The following is an 18,743-nucleotide window of genomic DNA, read 5'->3' on the forward strand; positions in this document are numbered from 1 at the left end:
TGGTTCTTCTGAATTTAAAGTGTCTTAAACCCCGTCACTCGTACCTGCATTGGGACACAAGTTGGCCTTGTTATCGATCCACATTGTGATACTCCGTGTCTCCACCTGGAGGCTTTCAGAGACGGACGGAGAGCGTGTTGGTTCTGCTTGTCCAGGGCCCGAGAGAAAAGGAAAAACAAATGTCTCCCACTCACAGCCACCTCTCAATCTGTGGCACGATGGAAGGGTGAACAAAGACTCTGACGTATATCCAGGTAGCAGTAGGCGGGCGACGGGGATGGTAGTTTGTCTGCTGGTGCTCTCTCTTCACCATGAGCGATACATGATACACAGACTAATGCGCGCAGGTGTCTAGTGCGGAACTGCCTGCGTTAAAAAAAAATAAAAATCCAGGCTTTTAAGAGGGAGCAGGGGTTAATTGAATAATGGTAGGGGAAGCACTGACTTCCCTGTTGCTCCTTCTGTCTTCTTGTTTTTTCTCCTGCACAGCAGAGTCAACACTGTACTGCTTGCAGTGGCATGAATGCCAGCCCACACAGGGCTCAGAGCGAGGCCCAGCTCAGGCATGAGCTGCAGCAACTTCCAGAAGAAAAGCTGAAGCCTGACTCTGGTTTTAGGGCTGAATAGTGTAATTCTTAAATAAAATGACTGTTTCAATTGATAAAACGGTACATTATTAGCATGAGCAGAAACATGTATTTCAGAAAAGAGAAACCCCTTCTACGAAAAAAGACAGGATAAGCGAGAAAATATGCTACTGACTAAAAGGGAGAAAGTCTCAGGCCGTCATGTATGTACGTACATACGCAAACGTCGAGTTGTCAGCGCCATGGAAAACGCGCTGATAGCGCTCACTGTGATACTTAGTAATAGTTTACCTCGTATTTACAAAACCTGGAGCTCATCAGGTAATCAGCGCCCTTCTCCTCCCACTATACCGCACCATGGAAGCCTTTAAACACGCAAGTGAATGGGCCTCCTGCTCTCTTTCATGGATCAACCAAAGTCAAAAAAGCAAAAACAAAAATTCAGTGACAACAAAGTCGATGTGTTATTTCTGCATTAGTGGTGGGAAATGTATGTATTGACTAGGGCGCTCTAGCAAAGCCATAAGTACTTGTGCTGTGATACGGCTGTGTACAGACTGCGATATTCCCACTGCTGATGCTATGACTGTTTAAAATTACCCTGATGCCAATAATTGTAATGTATCAAGGAGTTTAACAACTGCAGGAATGTAATGTGAACACTGAGTGGGAGATGCGATGTCATCTTTGATTTCTTCCAGTAACTGTAATATTGCATGGCTGCTTCAAATCTAACACATAATGATTTTGTGTTCACTCACTACTGAAAAAGTGTGATCCTTGTGGCAAAAATCCTTTCAGCTCGTCTCCTTGGCCTATTGTCTGTCTCGGATTACTGCTGTCATCACACTAGGAGGCATATATGAGGAAACCGGCGTTCTGGTTTACACCTGCTTTCGAGTCAGAATTTTCACCGCAAAACGGAGGCACACTTTCACGGTCGGTTTGTGTACATACCGCTGAATACATAATTAGGCGCACTACGCATCCCCTATCTCTTTATGGGAAAGTCCCACTTTCCCCTTGACCCTCCCATGAATGCATATGCACGACACGGAAAGCATAATTTGCCCTTTTCAGTTTCCGCGACAGGCAGCCCTTTACCGCTTTTACCTCAGTGCGGCTTGTTTGTACATACCTCGCCATGCTTTTACGCGCACGTTGCGAGACAAATACGCCTGAAGGGGGAGCAAAAGCGTACAAGAGGCCCTCAGTCAGAGGAAATACTTCAATGATGTCATTAGTGGTATCTTGGCCTTTTTCATCTCCCTCTTTGCCAGTACTACTACTTAACCTTGTAGGAATATAATACTAAGTACCTCTATCATGTGAAGTAAAAAAAGAATAAGAAGCACAAATTAATCATAATCTACATTGTCTACATTCATAGATCTCATTGCGTTTTAAAGAATTGAAACAATGTAAGGCCCTTCTCTTTAGTCTTTTTTTAAGACGGTGTTTGTTTTTTTTTAGAGATGAAGTAATAACCTGCTCAAAAGCAGCATATTTCAATAACAAATAAAAAGAAAAAAAGAATACACATTCCCACATTCATATTAAGATGACTTACAAAAGGCTCCCGAGGAATGTAAAAAGTATACAATTGAACTATACACTTGTGTACTACTACTAGAACATTGTAGTACTACAGTTACTGGTTATGTTTCAGATCCCGCTCTGACTGAACAATATTAAGATGATGCATTATTATATACTAAGCCATCCTGCAGCATATTATTGGAGAGCTCAACCTTGAACACTTGATCAGTGAATCTAAGTACGTACATGGCTACTGCAATCCACCTGTGACCTAAGCTCAGTGCTCGGGCAGAAGGTCAAACTATTAGCGATGGAAAGAACGTTTATTATTAGTTATGTTGCTTTTTTATGGATAAGTGCTGGTGAACCAATCACATCCATGAGATAATGTTTGTTGCGTGACCTTTGAAGAGGTAAATGAAAGAAAAGCAACACTTGCATCAAGAGAATATACTCCTTTAAATAGATGCATTGCATGCATTTACAATTGTGACACTGACTGTGGCTAAAGATGAGAGCGGAGCAGCCTTGCTGTAAGGGGATCTTTTGTTATTCAGAAAAAGAACAGGTGAACAAACTCATGTTCTGCTCTGGCAATGGAAAAAGCAGCGGCTCCTTTGTTTGCTTCCTAAAGATGCTTGGCTCTCAATCAGAGTGCATCCTGGGAGCTTTTTGTGTACCACTCTGCTTTTTCTGCTCGCTCACTCACGCCACGTCTTTGAATTTCTGCGAGCAGATTTTGGTAGTACTTAAACTGCTTCATGTGGCAGCTGGTTCAAATCCCTATTGACCTTCACACACAGATACTGAGCTTCTCCTTTCCGCAGTGTTATTTTAACAACCCCCCCCCCCCCCCCCTTCCTTTGGACCGCGCTTGTATAGACTGTGTGCCAACAGAGGGATTAGTGTTTCATATCACTTCTGAGATTCTGTTCTGCTGGATCCCCTGTGGCTCCAGTTTCTTTGGCTGGACATTGGCTGCTTCCACGCTTGTTGTCTCCCCCTCCCTCCCCCCAGTGCAGGGTTATTGACATTGCTCACTCTCAACGGGCCCAACCTAGCATACACTAGTTGTGGGCCATTAACCTGTGACCCATGTACTCTTTTCAGCTTGTCAATCACCAAAGTCATGTCGTTGATCTAACGTCACATGCTTACATGTTCAGTTAATCATGCTCATTTTCTTCACGTTGACCAACTGCATTCTTCTCGTACTCCCACTCTCCAAGCTTCCGCTTCTTTCTTTCTCTTTGCTTATTAGTTAATGAGTTGATGCTCCTGAGGGTGATAAGAAAGGAGAGCAGGCGCAGAGCTGGCTAGCCGCTCGGGTTTCAAAAACACTGGCTGCTGTTGCTCTGACTGCCAATTTGTACCCGCCTGCCCCCGAAAAAAAAAGCCACATCTGGTTTGATTTTTGTGCTTTGATGGTTTCTTCACTTGGAGCGACCAACGCACTGTAATTAGGTTTTCATTGAGAGGTGTGTGATACATACAATCACATACATACAAAAAAATAGAATTAATATATATTATCATTATCTTTAGAGCCTTACTGAAATTTTTTTTAGTCATCTTGTTTGGCCTACACAAATAAATAACTGCTTTACTACTCTATAACCGTGGCAAATGATAAGTTTTTTACCATCTCACTTCAAACTAAATTAAAAAGTTGCATAATGTAATATTGTGGACATTACTACCACTAAAATGTTTCCAAATCATACAGTGGTCCAATCAATGAGATTGGGGTTAACTCGTAGTGTAGTATTTTTATAAATGCTAGATACACTATCTTTTCTATTCTTCACACACACTGACTACATGTCATCATTCACACATGTACCTATCCGTCCACGTTATCTGCTCATTTAGGGCTGAATTTTTTATCTGCTGGTTGTTCTCTTATTCGCATGAAGTTCTTTATATAATACCATCAGATGACAAATAATAACCTCAAGTTGCCAGAGGTTATTAGAACTTCTTAAGTCATGTCTTTCTGAATGATGGATCAACCCAAAGGTTTCAGGTTGTACAGGTTGTACTATCTGAAGTTTCTGATTTTGGCTTTTTGTTGACACGGTCAATGTGCTTTCATCTGTTGGTCATTTGTCAGTCAGCCCCACAGTCTCAGATTTGGATCTGTGGGTTAAGTGTTTCCCCTAGGTTTACAGTGACCACTAACTGGGGTTAGTAGTCACTGGTGCTCTTTGCCCCGCTGCTGCGAGCTCACACGGACATATTCGGGACATATTCATGTCAGTGTGGAACTGCCGTGCGTGTAAAAATAACAAAATTGAATTACATACTTTTTCAGCGTGGGGGGGGTATAAACAAGCCATATTTACATGTTTAAAAACACCCACAACAACTGAATGACCAAAAATCATGACTCATGTGACGAGAATTGGACAACGTTGCAGGTTGAACCATTTGTAGCTCAGCGCTACCCTACTTTGGCTAAACACACAAATGACACAGTTCTTCTGTTTTTTTTACTTCCAATGTAAAAAGCTCTCCATCTTCAACTACTGCCTCGGTTTCTCCAATCTAACTGACGACAGCATGCGGCGGTTTCAGGGGTCAGGGGTCAGGGTTCAGGGGTCAATACACACTGAAAGTGAAAAAAAACTCTTAACTGCTAATCTCAGCTACAATAATTTCATAGATTAACAGCCATGATATTTACTAATGTGGACAAAACCCTTACAAGTGTTGCCTTTATTATGACATCCAGATTATTCAAATAGACATTATGATTGCAGAGATATAACCTTTTTTATCATGGGTATGCCATTTTTGAGCAGGGGCCTAACAAACAAACATTAATTGTTTGTTTAACAAAACATAAAATCAATATACATTTGTCATAATCAATCATAATCATAATCAATGGCCCCATTCAGACTGCTGCTGTCTTCAGCAAAACATTGTAAGTCAGGCATTTTTTGGAAAGCTTGTTTTTTGTGTGTTTGCAGACGCTAACCACGAAGCAGCAGCAGAAGCCATCGAGAACATGGCAGATGCAGTCACACACGCTAGATTTGTGGGAACTGACCCTGCCAGCGATGAAGTGGTTCTCATGAAGATTCTACAGGTAAGACATGTTTGCCAGTAGTAACCACAGAGCGCTGACTACTAGGGACCATGTTGTCTCCATGCCATGTGTCGTGAGGAGACATGGACCAGGCCACCACATAACCGCTCTATATTTCACAGCGTTTTGGTTATTATGCATATTTTGATATGGATACATGTTTTGTTCACAAATATATGCAACTATTTTTACTATAAGAACAGAGGCTTTAAAGGAACAGTGGGTCATATGAGCAGTGAGGATGCTAGATGCACTGCTGATTATTACAGCCGAATAACCCTCTGCTCGCCACCTCCCTTTACAAGCATGTAGAGATTTATGGTGCCATCGGGGGACATTATAACACACAAGTCTTTCTGGAGCCCATGTTTGGTTTGTCTTTTCTGGGTGACTATAGAAAGCAGACTCGGTGTAGATCGCCTGCTCCCTACGGAGACATTAGGGGCTCATTAAAAACGGGTCGTAGTTTAAGGTCATCCTTATGAATATTATATTCTCTATATTCTTTCTTCCAATATATCTTCCTAAATCCTACTTCCCGTTTTTATTAAGGTGACTTATTGTATAAAATACTTTTTCATTGCTCATCGTAAATGTTTCCCCTGTAGAAATGGAGTTTGAAGCTATTTTGATAAACAATGAATTCCATTTTAACAAAATAAAATTACTTTTATGAATTTATCATTAATTGGATAAAAAGAGAAAGAATGCATTTAATTATTTCCAGTCTGTTATTCAAAACACTACTCTAAATACTCCATGTATAATACTCTTTTCGTGCTTTATTAAGCTGCATGACTTTTTTCCTAGAAACTCATGAGCACATCTTTGGTAAAGGGCTACTTTTTTGTGATTCTTGGTGGACAAACTCCACGAATGGATTCAATGCTGCTTGGTACACCCCAGGTGTATACAGGCAGACAGTATTTATGTGGAAAAATAAATGATTAAACATGAACGTCTCAACAATATGTCTCCTTTAAAAACGACGTCATTCACTTTGTTGAGCCAAGCATGTGTTTTATTTATATATATATTTTTATTTATTTATATATATATAATCAATATTTAGACAATATACAGCTCTTTTGCCATCACAAAATAAAGTACCATCTGATATAATGGAGAAACCAGTCCGTGGAGCTTTTTAATTTGATGCCCGACAGTAAAGCCTGTGCCACCGGGCTGCACAATTAATCCAATTTTTATCACGATCACGATTTTGGCTGCCACAGTTACAAAATGTGTGCTCTGCTACATATCAAATTAAGCGCTTCCTCAACTAACAGTAGGCCAACCACCAGGGGGAGAACAAGGTGGGAGGAGTCATGCACGCACCCTGCAGCGGTAGCTCTTGAGAAAGTTCTGTGGACTCTGGTATTAGTAGAAAAAGATGTTGTGTCTAAAATGAATGAATAATTGTGATCTCACCATTGTACCACCTTCCTTTTACCAAAACATTAATGTAACACAATGACCAAATAATATAAAAGGCATCCGTAAAAACAGATATGTATGTTGGTGGTAGTACTAGTAGTAGTATTTAAATAGCTAATTCTAGCGTACTATTAATTTGAATCTCCCCATTATAATTTCTTTTTTTAGCTGATGATATTACACCTTGTTTCAGGTCCTGAGGACTCTGCTGCTGACCCCCGTTGGGGCCCATCTGACCAACGAGTCGGTGTGTGAGATCATGCAGTCCTGCTTCAGGATCTGCTTCGAGATGCGCCTAAGTGGTGAGTCTCATCAAGCCCTCAGAGACCGCTGTTTCTGAGATGACAATCATTTCTATAATACTCACATGCTGGTGGTGGATTGTTTAACTTCATCTACATTCATATCAACTGTCTGACTTTCAGTCACAACCTCTACTTCGTCCTACCTAGTATTCACATCTTCCAGTGGTACCTCTCAATTGTGGCCCTGATACAATTTCTTGTTCTAATACTGTTATTTCTGTACCATGGATCTATTAAGCTTTTATCTCAGACTGTCGGACTGGATTTTAGATCATTTTGATGTTTATGGAGTAGTTTTTTTAGAAAGTAACCCTAACTGTCCTCTCATGGCTGAAGGTCTTTTCCCCCTGTAGTTTGTCATATAGTTATAGTGTAAGTTTATATATGTTGTTAAGCGCTAACAAACAACAACAAAAAAATGATCCAAAAATATCATAGCTTTTTAAACACTTCAGCTTATCATTATCATTTCTGATTGTCGAACACAACTCTTCCTACAAATGATTTAGTCACCGGATTGGTTGGATTGCATTTATTACATCCATTCTGTCATTATTTTATATGAAATGCTAATGGCGCATGGAGTAGAGTGACTGGCAGCACACTGCTCCCACTATGTGGGATGGGTTAAATGCAGAGCATCATTTCCCCAAAATAAAGGATACTTTCTTTCTTAATGTATTACAACACACTGGCTTAATTCATATTTGGATGAATGTGGTCTGATGTATGATAAATGATTCATAATACAAATTACAAATATCCCAAACAGCCAAGTTCCAGTTGAGAATCTACCGCTGTTGGCTTGCATTGACTACTTCACTAGTTAATATTCAAATGTATGTGTCTCTGGTGAACCTTTTCCCTTATTTTGTTGTGTTTGGTTCTAAAGTTTTTTGTTTTTTTTCTGTGTGCAGAGCTCCTCAGGAAATCGGCTGAACATACACTAGTAGACATGGTGCAGCTGCTGTTCTCCAGGTAAAGGAATAGTGGTGGAGGGACATGGGTTCTGCTGAACCTAAATGAGTACACTCCTGAAGTGATTGAGACAGTATGTTAACAGTAGTTTTTTATGCCTTTTATGGTGACAGCCGGGATAGAGGCATAATAACAGCCGGGATAGAGGCATAATGTTTGACCAATAGTCAGTCGATTATTTTGAACACAATCACTTTCCCCCTGAAATAACGAATGCAATCGCATTTCATTTGGCCATGTGTCCAATAAATACTTTATATATAAATAAGTTTTATTTTTAGTTGGTTAAAATGTGCATCTATATTTTGAACGTGAAAGTGTAAAAAAAAAAAGTTGTTCCTACAATTAATAAATAATCGTGATCTCAATATTGATCAAAATAGTTGTGATTATTATCAATATTGAGCTGAACGTAATGTCGCAGCGACACTTTGAGCACATTTTTCAAATTCCATTAGACACGGCGTAGTTATGGCTTGGTCACGTTGTGCATCTGCATCATTCGTCCCGCAGGCCTCATTATTCCCCTTCAAGCTCATGCATTTCATTTTGCACTGTGCACAGGGTCATTGGGCTAAAGATTGACTAATGCCATAACATGATTTCTCTCTTGCCACTTAGCATAGCAGCTCCTCTCTCCACATCAGCCCACCCACATGCATCAGAGTGCCAGTCACATTCGGTCACAGACGACGGGATGAGCCCACTGACCACATGATCTGCATATAGATGAAGCCCCATAAATACTGAGACACACGCGCGCATGCATACAGAACTATCTTTGCCAGGGACTCCAGACAGACTTGCTGTCATGAAATCAGAAAAATAATCAAATTAACTTTTTCGGCTCGTCTTAATGTAAAGAAGCAAACCGGCAAAACAAACAAGAGCTTGATTTAAAGTTCTGGTAGTATTTACCTTTGTCTCCACAGGACTATTTGAAGCTTTGGAAGTTTGGGGTTTTCTACCAGTGGACCAGTGAAGTCCAGTGGTGCTTGTTGCCATTACCTATGCTCCCTCCAAACAGTCTCAGCCATAGTTACAGGCATGACTGTTATAGGGCACCTTGTTATCACTTCTTCTCACTGTGGTGGAAATTTGTGGATTCAGCCCTTGTGACAAGAAAGGTCACATACGAGTTCTTGAGACACTCCCAATATGCAGCTCGACAAATTCTTCCCCGACACTCACCAGAATTTACTGTGCGAGCATGGAATGGAGAAGCCCACCAGCTAGAGTCAGAAACGGGGAGATGTCAATTTAGCTTGGGCTTTTTATTACTTCGTTCTGATTCTATTCACACAGGCACACACAGTTGCACCCCAATCCCCCCCCACACACACGGCCTATATAATTTTGCTCTTGCTCAACCCCCAGACCACCACTTGTCCACAGACCCTGGGTAATATACTGTATATGTGAGAGGGTCTCTCCCGCGACCCCCCACAAGAGACGGATGAACAGCAGCTCTCTTCAGCTCCTCAGATGCAGTCTTAGATTGCCTGCTTGAACTATTATACATGTTAATCTGTTAACGCTGAGTTAATGTCAGGCGGCGGGGGAGGTTGTGCGATTGTGTGTGACTGTGAATGGCAGTGACATCCCATTTTCCAGCAAAGCTTTAGTGTCCACAGAAACCCAGTGGTGGGTGCCCACAAATAGCAGCCAAGATTGCTCATCAAATGCTGGACGAGTTTATTTACGGCTCAGGTTTAAAATGTTGAGATTCCCACTGTGATATTGGATCTCAAGCAGCCTCTTCAGCTTAGCACATGTTATACATTCCTTTTGTATTGCTTCTTTTGTTTGGGGCGGTTAAAAAGAAGAAAAAAAAATAAAGGGGTACAACATTGAGTCAGGGGACCATAACCGCTAAACTACTCTAATTGACGAAAAGCAATGATCACAATTTGCAGTGAAATTAGTTGTAGCTAATCTGATAACATGTGGACCCTAAAATACATCAAGAATGGACTAATCTGATCACTGATCCACAGGTGTGCTTCATTCGGCTTCACCTAACACACCAGCTGGTAATGCTGAATTATCATCCAATCATATCAGCAGCACAGTGAAGGATCTTAACCAGCTGTTTATGTGCGTCCCAAGTTATATCATAAATAACATTTTTGTTTGAAATTAATTTATTTGCATTTCCCTGCACCTATATAGATGAGACAATGGAATTATGTCAGACGTTGTTTCCTCAAAGGCTGTCTTTAATAACACAGCTGGCTCTTTCTTATTCTTCCAGACTTCCACAGTTCAAAGAGGAGGCCAAGAGTTTTGTGGGTGCCAGTATGAAGAAGGTAAGAAGACTTAAATGTTCTTTTAAAAAATCTGTCATGTGCTCGCTGTTTTTGTGCTTTATTGCCCATTTTCGTTGTCCTGGTTGTTGCTCATTGGCGATTTGCCATTGTTAAGTTTGTGTCTGTTTTGGTCTGAGATTCCATATTGAAAATGTGTCCAAAATACCAAGATCAGTAACATGCATACAGTAACCTGTGGTAATCCCTTTACTCTACACCGCCTTCGGTAAAATGAAACCTACACACACATGATTAGTCTTCCTGCGCCTGTCTCTTCTCAATAACAATGCAGCCTTCTCTAGTCACTTTCTATCCGTTCACTTCAGTCCTGGTTTGGGAACTTTTGAGTTTTCAGTTTGAGAAGCACAGAACGGGTTCTTAAGCCTCTCAAAGAAATCTGATGGGACTGACTCCCATGCAGTGAATAAGACACATTTTTCCCCGTTATAACTTGTTGTTTGGATGACTGTTGTATTGCTAAATATTGAGCTGGAGGCAGTTGCTCCAGCAGTTTTTGCTTTCTGCATGATCGGTCACTCACACGGCTCACTAGCTGGCTGCACATTCTCTAGTAGCCCAAAGATGCTGTTTGTGGCCCCCCCCTCTCCATGCACAGTGCACGTTCCGGTGTGTGTTGTGTTTGTCCCACTGCTGACATGTTACTGATCACTAATCACGGGCGCCTGCTCGATCCCCTTCTCTTTTGAGGCTTACAATATCTTGTGGAAAAACAAACGAGTGCAGGTAAGGAGGATGTCTTTCAGTATTTAGGCTGAACAAGCTCTTCCCATAAACCTTCCCCTTGACCTTTTTTCTTAACCACACTACCCGGGACAGAGATTCTCCTCTATTATTGAGGAACAAATCAACTGACATAGTTGACTGTGACATGTCTGTGCTTGTGAATGCTACTATTACTTTGATATTATTACTTCATGTTTAGTTTGTGCATTATTACCGCATCATATACATGTCTCAGCTGCTGTGTATCATGCTACCAACTGACCTACTCAGCTGTTGCAGAATCTAGTGCAGGAGTGCCCACACCTTTTTGTGAGCTACTTTTCTATCGACAAAGTTATGGTGATCTACCCGTCGGGCAGTCCCGGTCCGTAAGGGAAGAACAAATTGATATAAAAAAACAACCCTCTCATCTGTCAGAAACGAGGGAACCGTCACAACCATTCCAGACATTGGAATCTTGGTCATTCCCTCACTCGGATGGCTTGAACTGATTGGAGTCAGCCAGGGTTGCTTTTGATAGACATGACATGTGTCCGTTAGTAAGCAAGGATCGCTAATTAGCACTACCAAGTTTTCAGGTTGAAATGTATCATGGAGAGCTTTAAGACATTGATATACTCCATGGTAAAGGTTGTGAGGACACGTTAAAGGGCGACGACCTGGAAGACATAACCAAAGTTATTGCAAACAATAAGCCCACATTCTAGTTATCTGACATAATTTTAATACTTCTAACACTTCACAGCTCAAATTTGGCTCCCCCTAAAAAATGTCGGCGACGCGCCCTCACTGTATGTTGGCCATTTTTAATTGTGTATGAATTTAATGTTTATTTCCAGGCGCTGTACTCCTCCTGTAGGGAGTTTATCAGATCAACTTCAACTTTTGTCAGTACAATCTAGAGACCTTTGTTATGAAAAGTTACAGTTTGTTGTTTCATGAAAGGCCGTTGCCGTGGGACGCATTCTTCACCATAAAAAAAGCTGTTATCCGGGGACTATAAGTGCTTCAAACGGAATCAATCCTGGCGCACACATTTAAAGTCCTAGAATTAGTTTTTTTTCTTAGAGCTTCAGAATGGCAAGTCGGCTCGATAGCTCCCCTACTAGATGAGGCAGTTCACGTAGTGCTTGACCAAGATGCACCAAATGAGGCAGGCATCATTAAGACAACGTTATTTGGGGCCATGCTCTAAACCCAACAAGCAGTTTTGAATTTTGTTTGGGCCATTTTCAGGCGCTGTACTTAAAAATACTCCTCATATGGAATTGATCAGATCAACTTCAGATTTGTTCAATTCAATCTAGAGAAGGGTTGTAGCACAGTATTTGTTTTGCTTGTTCTAGAGCCAGAGTTTCTTAAATCGAATTAGTTTAGTCACCTAGCATAATTCATATTACAGATTCTACAACATACAACCCACCTTTTGGCTTAAATATATTACTCTAAAAGTTTTTTATTTCGTTTTTCCACATGGATGTATACAGTCAAAAGAATTCCCGCTGTAATTCACTTAGCAGGGATTTAAAAGGCAATTCTTCTTCCTCTTCAAAGTCTGCAGGGGTAGAGAGGGTGCGCTGGGAACCACAAGGTTGGTGGTTCGAGCCCTGGCTGCCCCATGTCATAGTGTCTCTGAGCAAGACACCTAACCCCTAATTGCTCCCCGGGCAAAAAAATGTAAAAGCCATAGTTAAAAATGCAATGTAAGTCGCTTTGGATAAAAGCATCAGCTAAATGACCTGTAATGTGCTGGAGAACACTGGTTTGTGTTTAGGTAAAGCTTAGAACATGCTAAACAGCTAGCTTTAACTTTGTCATACCACATGACATTTTGTGTGATTGCACCCTTTAAGCTGGCAGTCTATTCACTACAACGCAAGAAGAAAGGTAAAAGAAGGCGGAGAAACACATCCTCCTCTTGGGTCATGGCTCTGTAATGATGGTCTGTACGACTTGCAGCGAGTTTGGAGAGGCCCTACTCACTGATCCACCGTGTTTCCTCCAGTTGAAGATGCGTGCTGGAGGGATGAGTGAGTCATCCAAATGGAAGAAACAGAAACGCTCGCCGAGGACACCTTGCCACATGGTCCGAAGTCCTTCTGGTCAGATGGATTCAACCCAGTCCAGCACCCTCAGTAGTACCAACCTTTCAGGTAGTAAGCCCACTCTTAGCTTTCAGAAATTCCACAGTTCCCTGTCCTTTTCTTTTAAAAGTCGCGGTGGGGTCAATTTGTAAACAAGGATGCTTTGACCCTTGGTGGATCCTTGTCCAATGTTAGCCCCATTTTCCGGCAGTATATAAGGAATCTATGGTGGATCCTTCTGTACTTATTGATGCTCAGAATGGGAAAACACATCATGTTACACTCTTGTATAACTGCATCTCTTTCCCGTAAGGTGTCGTCCCATTCATTGAGCAAGGCCTGTCCACCTTGGGGCTTCCAGCTTCAGACAGCGGTGCTTCGTCCGTTTCCAGCCCCACAACCACTGACAGTGGCCTGGACACCTGTTCCAAAGCCACGTCCAGGGAAGACCTTTCTGATCTGGAACAGTGTAACTCATCTGCCACCACCCCTTTCACCGCTACCACACTTGGCCCTGAACCTGGCTATCCGGATGCACAGGTCGCGACCAGTTCTAGCACAACAGACATCGTACTTATTGGATAAATATATATATTCAACTTTTTTTGTATCTCCATGTTCACTTTATTGAATAGTATGGATTGTTGGTAAATCTGTGTATTAAAGTAGCTCCGTCTTTTTTTCTTTGGAACTGATATGTAACTTCAACTTTTATGACGACCAATGATTTCTGTCTATGAATTTATGTTTATAGTCTGAGGAAAGTCAAGTTGAACATTCTCAGTCGGCCTCAGTGGAGTCCATCCCCGAGGTTCTGGAAGACAAAGGCTCCGTTACAGAGCAATCAGACAGCCCCTCTATCCATGACATGGACTATGTCAATCCCAGAGGAGTGCGTTTCACACAATCAACTCAAAGAGATGGTGAAGATCCTTTAACTTTTGTTTTATATTGGTGCATTCTTCTTTTTCCCTCCATCAAAAGAAATTTACAAGAATCAGTACTTTAAAAAAAAAAAAACATTTTGTAGAGTAATGTTTTTTTCTTCTTTACACACTAAGAACATTGTCTTGAGCTATGAAGACTATATGCTCACTAATACGTTTGAGTTTACAACTGGGGTTTTAAAACAAGACTGATCCATATCAACACACGTTTCTCGCTCTATTCCTTGATATCATACTGTCTGTTTTGTCCCTGTTGTACTGGAGAGCCTTCATGCTTTTATTCTGTCAGGTTTTCAAAATAAACTGGTATCGGTCTGTTTTTGTGGGGTTAAAATTATGATGTAGTGTGGACGCTAGCAAAAGAGATACATTTTAAAATGGAAACGTAGTGTGGCTGTAGCCGTAGTCCTTTTCTAACCTTTGTCCCCCTTTTGTTGCTCCTGTAGGAGCGTCCATCATCCCTTATGGCCTGCCATGTCTAAGGGAGCTTTTTCGCTTCCTCATTTCCCTGACCAACCCACATGACCGCCACAACACTGATGCTATGATGCACATGGGCCTGCAGCTGCTGACTGTAGCTCTTGAGTCAGCACATATCACAAACTACCAGTCTTTACTCGGGCTGGTCAAAGATGAGCTGTGCAGACATCTCTTCCAGGTGAAGTACAATGTTGTACAATGTAGGAACCAATGCTCGTAGTGTTTAAATGCACCTGTGCTTTTTTTCTAATTTAAAATGGTAAGAGAATTGCATTGCATTAGTAACTGTTGCTATGAGAAAGCTTTTTCTGAAAGCTTTTTGAAAAGTTTTATCTAAATCAAACAGTTAGCATTTTCAGTGCCTCTTTGAATTACTTGACTCGTTTTTGGAAACCAAAGCAGATATAAGCTTGAAATCATAATTTTTGTTGATCTATGCTTACTATTTGGTCCTGGTTAGAAACCAGGTGCAGTGTTTCCCCTAGGTTTACAACTTCAGTCGGGTAATAGTCGGCCAAAGCCAACTGGGGGGGTAATAGTCGGGAAAATAGTCTGGTGCTCTTCGCCTCGCTGCTACGAGCTCATGTGGGCATATTTGTGACATATTCATTTCAGTGTGAACCGCCGTGCGTGGAATTTTTAATTTTTAATTTTTTAATTTATTCATTTTTTTCGGGGGGGGGGCGCCCCTCTGTTATAATGGTAGTGGAAACACTGAGGTGGACCAACACTGCTCGTGTGTGAATCAATACATAGTAAGCTGAAACGGTGTTTATTTGTTGGTTTATTCCCAATGAATCAGGTACAGTGAATGGCTTAACTTCCATCATGAAGAAAAACAAATTATGTATTCTAAGAAAGCTTGACTTATTTTCCATATCAACATCTTGATGTATCTTTTTCTGATAATTATCTGTGTTGCAGTTGCTGGGTGCAGACCGTTTGAACCTGTATGCTTCCTCCATACGAGTTTGCTTCTTGCTTTTTGAAAGCATGAGAGTACATCTTAAGTTTCAACTTGAGGTAAGTATGTAACTGTTTTTTTGCTTGTCATGTTTTTTTATTCATCAAATTATGTTTTTTCTTTGTCCGTTAACTACACTCTATATTAATGTAAAATTGATCCTGAGGAAATCAAAATCAAATCATCATCACCATTTGTGCTGAACTGGCAGATGTACCTAAAGAAACTAATGGACATCATCACGTCAGAGAACATTAAAATGCCCTATGAGATGAAAGAGATGGCTCTGGAGGCGCTGGTCCAGCTGTGGAGGATTCCCAGCTTCGTAACTGAGCTGTACATCAACTATGACTGTGACTTCTACTTCTCCAATCTGTTTGAGGACCTGACAAAGCTGCTGTCCAAGGTAACACCCATATGGGAACACTGTTAGCATGTTGTTATGTTGGGATTTTTACAGTTTATTAATGCAAGAAGTAATGCAAAATCTGTTTGTGATTGAACGTTTTTGCTGCCAATTTATTTTCCGTCATTTTAAAAGTTAGTGTTCTTTACCACAATTCGGAACCAGTCTATAAATATTCTTATTTCCGGCTGTAGACAGTAATATTTGTTATATATAGCATAGTGTTTCCCCTGGGTTTACCACTGTGGGGGAGGGGAAGTGGGTGTGTGTATTTATTTTGTGTGTTTTTCAGTCAGCTCCATCAGACCCGTAGAAAGCCCTGAATCAACTTTTTACTTTAATTTTTATCTGGGGTTTCATTTATTGACAAGTATTACTTACTAGACAAAGACACTACATTGCATTGTATATGTCATTAAATAAACTTTTTTGGGGTGAATGCAATCCCTTTTTTGCAATTAGAATGCTTTCCCAGTGTCAGGGCAGCTCTACACCACCCACCTCCTGTCACTGGAGGCTCTGCTCACAGTGATTGACAGCACTGAAGCCCACTGCCAGCTCAAGGTGCTCAACAGTACTGCTCAACAAGACCAGTCAGAAACACTGCTGGAAGAGGGAGACGCTTCCACCATCAATGGAACAGACACTATGGCTGGTATACACGCTGCTGCATACATCACACTGTACTATTTACGACTAACACTAATGATTATTACTACATCTAAAGTAACACAAACGTCAGATAGTATAAAGATAGAAAGTATTTGGTTTTTGTCTCCAGATCTTAATAAACTGGGCAGTACTAATGATAAGAGTCTTCTACCAGCTGAGAATGCATCCGTGTGTCAACCAACTAGTGGACATCTGATGGCAGAGAAGATGAGACTGGGTAGACAGGATGGCGATGAAGACTCTGGTAAGACTTTGATCATATGCACAGTTTTACTTAAGTCTTCCCTAAGCATTGAGATGGAAGCTTAAACGTTCCTTTTTTCTATTCAGCTGAAAAGAGACCACCGAAAAAGCCTCAACGTTTCTCGTCATGTTTACCCAATTCCCAAGAGTTGCTGGACATTAGAACGAAGAAAAGGGTTCGTCAAAGTGTTACACAACCACAACCAGTTCTAAACTCTGTTACCACTCCTTCAAACTGCCTTTTTATTATGTCTCCAGCTCCTTATCACTGGCACGGAGCAGTTTAACCAGAAGCCCAAAAAGGGCATCCAGTTTCTTCAGGAGAACGGTCTGCTCAGCACTCCTTTGGACAACAACCAGGTGGCCCAGTGGCTTAGAGAAAACCCCCGACTTGACAAAAAGATGATTGGCGAGTACGTCAGTGACCGCAAGAACATGGAACTCCTGGACAGCTTTGTCAAGTATGTTAAAATTCCGATTTGTTTATTATTTAAGTGGGCTTTTACAATTGTCTTTGAAGGGTGTACAAACTTGCTAAAAGATCATTTTTTTATGTGGATCTATTTTTGCAGCACGTTCACTTTCCAGGGGCTTCGTATCGATGAGGCCCTGCGGCTCTACCTAGAGGCCTTTAGGCTCCCTGGAGAGGCTCCTGTCATCCAGAGACTCCTGGAAACGTTCACAGACAACTGGCATGTAAGGCTCATTTGCTCAGTATTTCACCGTCTCATATCAGCACATTCAGATTATTAGAGATTAATCAGGAATCAGGAAACATTTATTTGCCAAAATATGCCAAACATACAAGGAATTTGTCTTGGCGGTTAGTGCGCGACAGTAGACAGACAAGACAACAGTGCACAAGTAATAAAATAAAGAAGAATGAAATGCTAATGCAATGGGTTAGTAGAATAAGGCTAAGGCTATGGGTTAGTATAAAACAAGGGAATAAAGTTAAACATTTTAAATATTAAAAAGTTAAAAAGAAAAATATTAAGCATAAAGTGCACTAACGAACAAGTAACAGACAGTGACAAAGTGACGAGTGACGACAAAGTGATGAATTGCAGTTAAAGTGGCATGTGCAGTGTGAAGGGGAGTGACCGGTGGAGTGTTATAGTCAGACAGTGGGGGACCGGGCTCTGTTGATGAGCCCGACTGCCGACGGGAAGAAACTGTTGGTGTGGCGGGAGGTCTTAGTCCTGATGGACCTCAGCCTCCTGCCAGATGGAAGAGGCACAAACAGTTTTTGTCCGGGGTGGGAGGGGTCGGCCACGATCTTTTTAGCTCACTTCATTGATTCGTCTACTGAAATTTCCCCCTTTGGGAACCACTCACATAAGAGAAGATGAATAAAGTATTAGTGTTCACTTTTCAAACTTTTTTGAAATCAGTCCCGGTTAATAGACTCATTAATTGGAAAGATTCTTTTGGGAGTAATCTGTCTAGTTACTGTAAGCAAGGGGCTCAGAGTTGTTGTATAATACAAATGTTGCCAGAACACAGCTCGGTGGTGGGGAGAAACATCAGTGTATGTTAGCGGTTGGTCACACACAGTCACATGTAACCGCTCCACAGGTTAATGCCTTGTGGAGAAAACAGCGAGGGTTACATCATTATTTACATGTAGCATTAATAGTTCAGGAATCAGGAAACATTTATTGCTATAATGTGTCAGGCTCTGTTGATGAGCCCGACTGCCGACGGGAAGAAACTGTTCGTGTGGCGGGAGTTCTTAGTCCTGATGGACCTCAGCCTTGTGTCAGATGGAAGGGGCACAAACACTTATTCTCCGGGGTGAGAGGGGTCGACTATAATCTTTTTAGCTCGCTTCAGAAACCTAGAAGCGAACAAGTCCTGCAGGGATGGCAGATTGCAGCCGGGGTGAACATTTGACTTCTGAAAATAGCAGAAGCAGGCATGTGACTTGGAAACTATTTCTAGTAATGTCCTT

The 18,743-nt window shown here is 41.4% G+C and overlaps 1 protein-coding gene across 4 annotated transcripts in view; it reads left to right on the forward strand.

The window, feature by feature from the left end:
* gbf1 (golgi brefeldin A resistant guanine nucleotide exchange factor 1) overlaps positions 1–18,743 on the forward strand; it is a 75,890-nt gene that overhangs the window by 32,087 nt on the left and 25,060 nt on the right. For all 4 annotated transcript variants that reach the window (XM_040177935.2, XM_078104500.1, XM_040177936.2 and 1 more), the window contains exons 5-19: positions 5,102–5,220; positions 6,851–6,959; positions 7,880–7,940; positions 10,195–10,249; positions 12,999–13,146; positions 13,391–13,617; positions 13,832–14,000; positions 14,471–14,682; positions 15,429–15,527; positions 15,680–15,874; positions 16,337–16,529; positions 16,656–16,790; positions 16,877–16,965; positions 17,048–17,250; positions 17,362–17,485. In XM_040177935.2, coding sequence (XP_040033869.2) covers positions 5,102–5,220; positions 6,851–6,959; positions 7,880–7,940; positions 10,195–10,249; positions 12,999–13,146; positions 13,391–13,617; positions 13,832–14,000; positions 14,471–14,682; positions 15,429–15,527; positions 15,680–15,874; positions 16,337–16,529; positions 16,656–16,790; positions 16,877–16,965; positions 17,048–17,250; positions 17,362–17,485 — 2,138 coding nt within the window. The remainder of the gene's footprint in view (positions 1–5,101; positions 5,221–6,850; positions 6,960–7,879; positions 7,941–10,194; positions 10,250–12,998; positions 13,147–13,390; positions 13,618–13,831; positions 14,001–14,470; positions 14,683–15,428; positions 15,528–15,679; positions 15,875–16,336; positions 16,530–16,655; positions 16,791–16,876; positions 16,966–17,047; positions 17,251–17,361; positions 17,486–18,743) is intronic.

The sequence above is a fragment of the Gasterosteus aculeatus genome, chromosome 6, assembly GCF_964276395.1.
Source record: "Gasterosteus aculeatus chromosome 6, fGasAcu3.hap1.1, whole genome shotgun sequence".
NCBI classification, from domain to species: Eukaryota; Metazoa; Chordata; class Actinopteri; order Perciformes; family Gasterosteidae; genus Gasterosteus; species Gasterosteus aculeatus.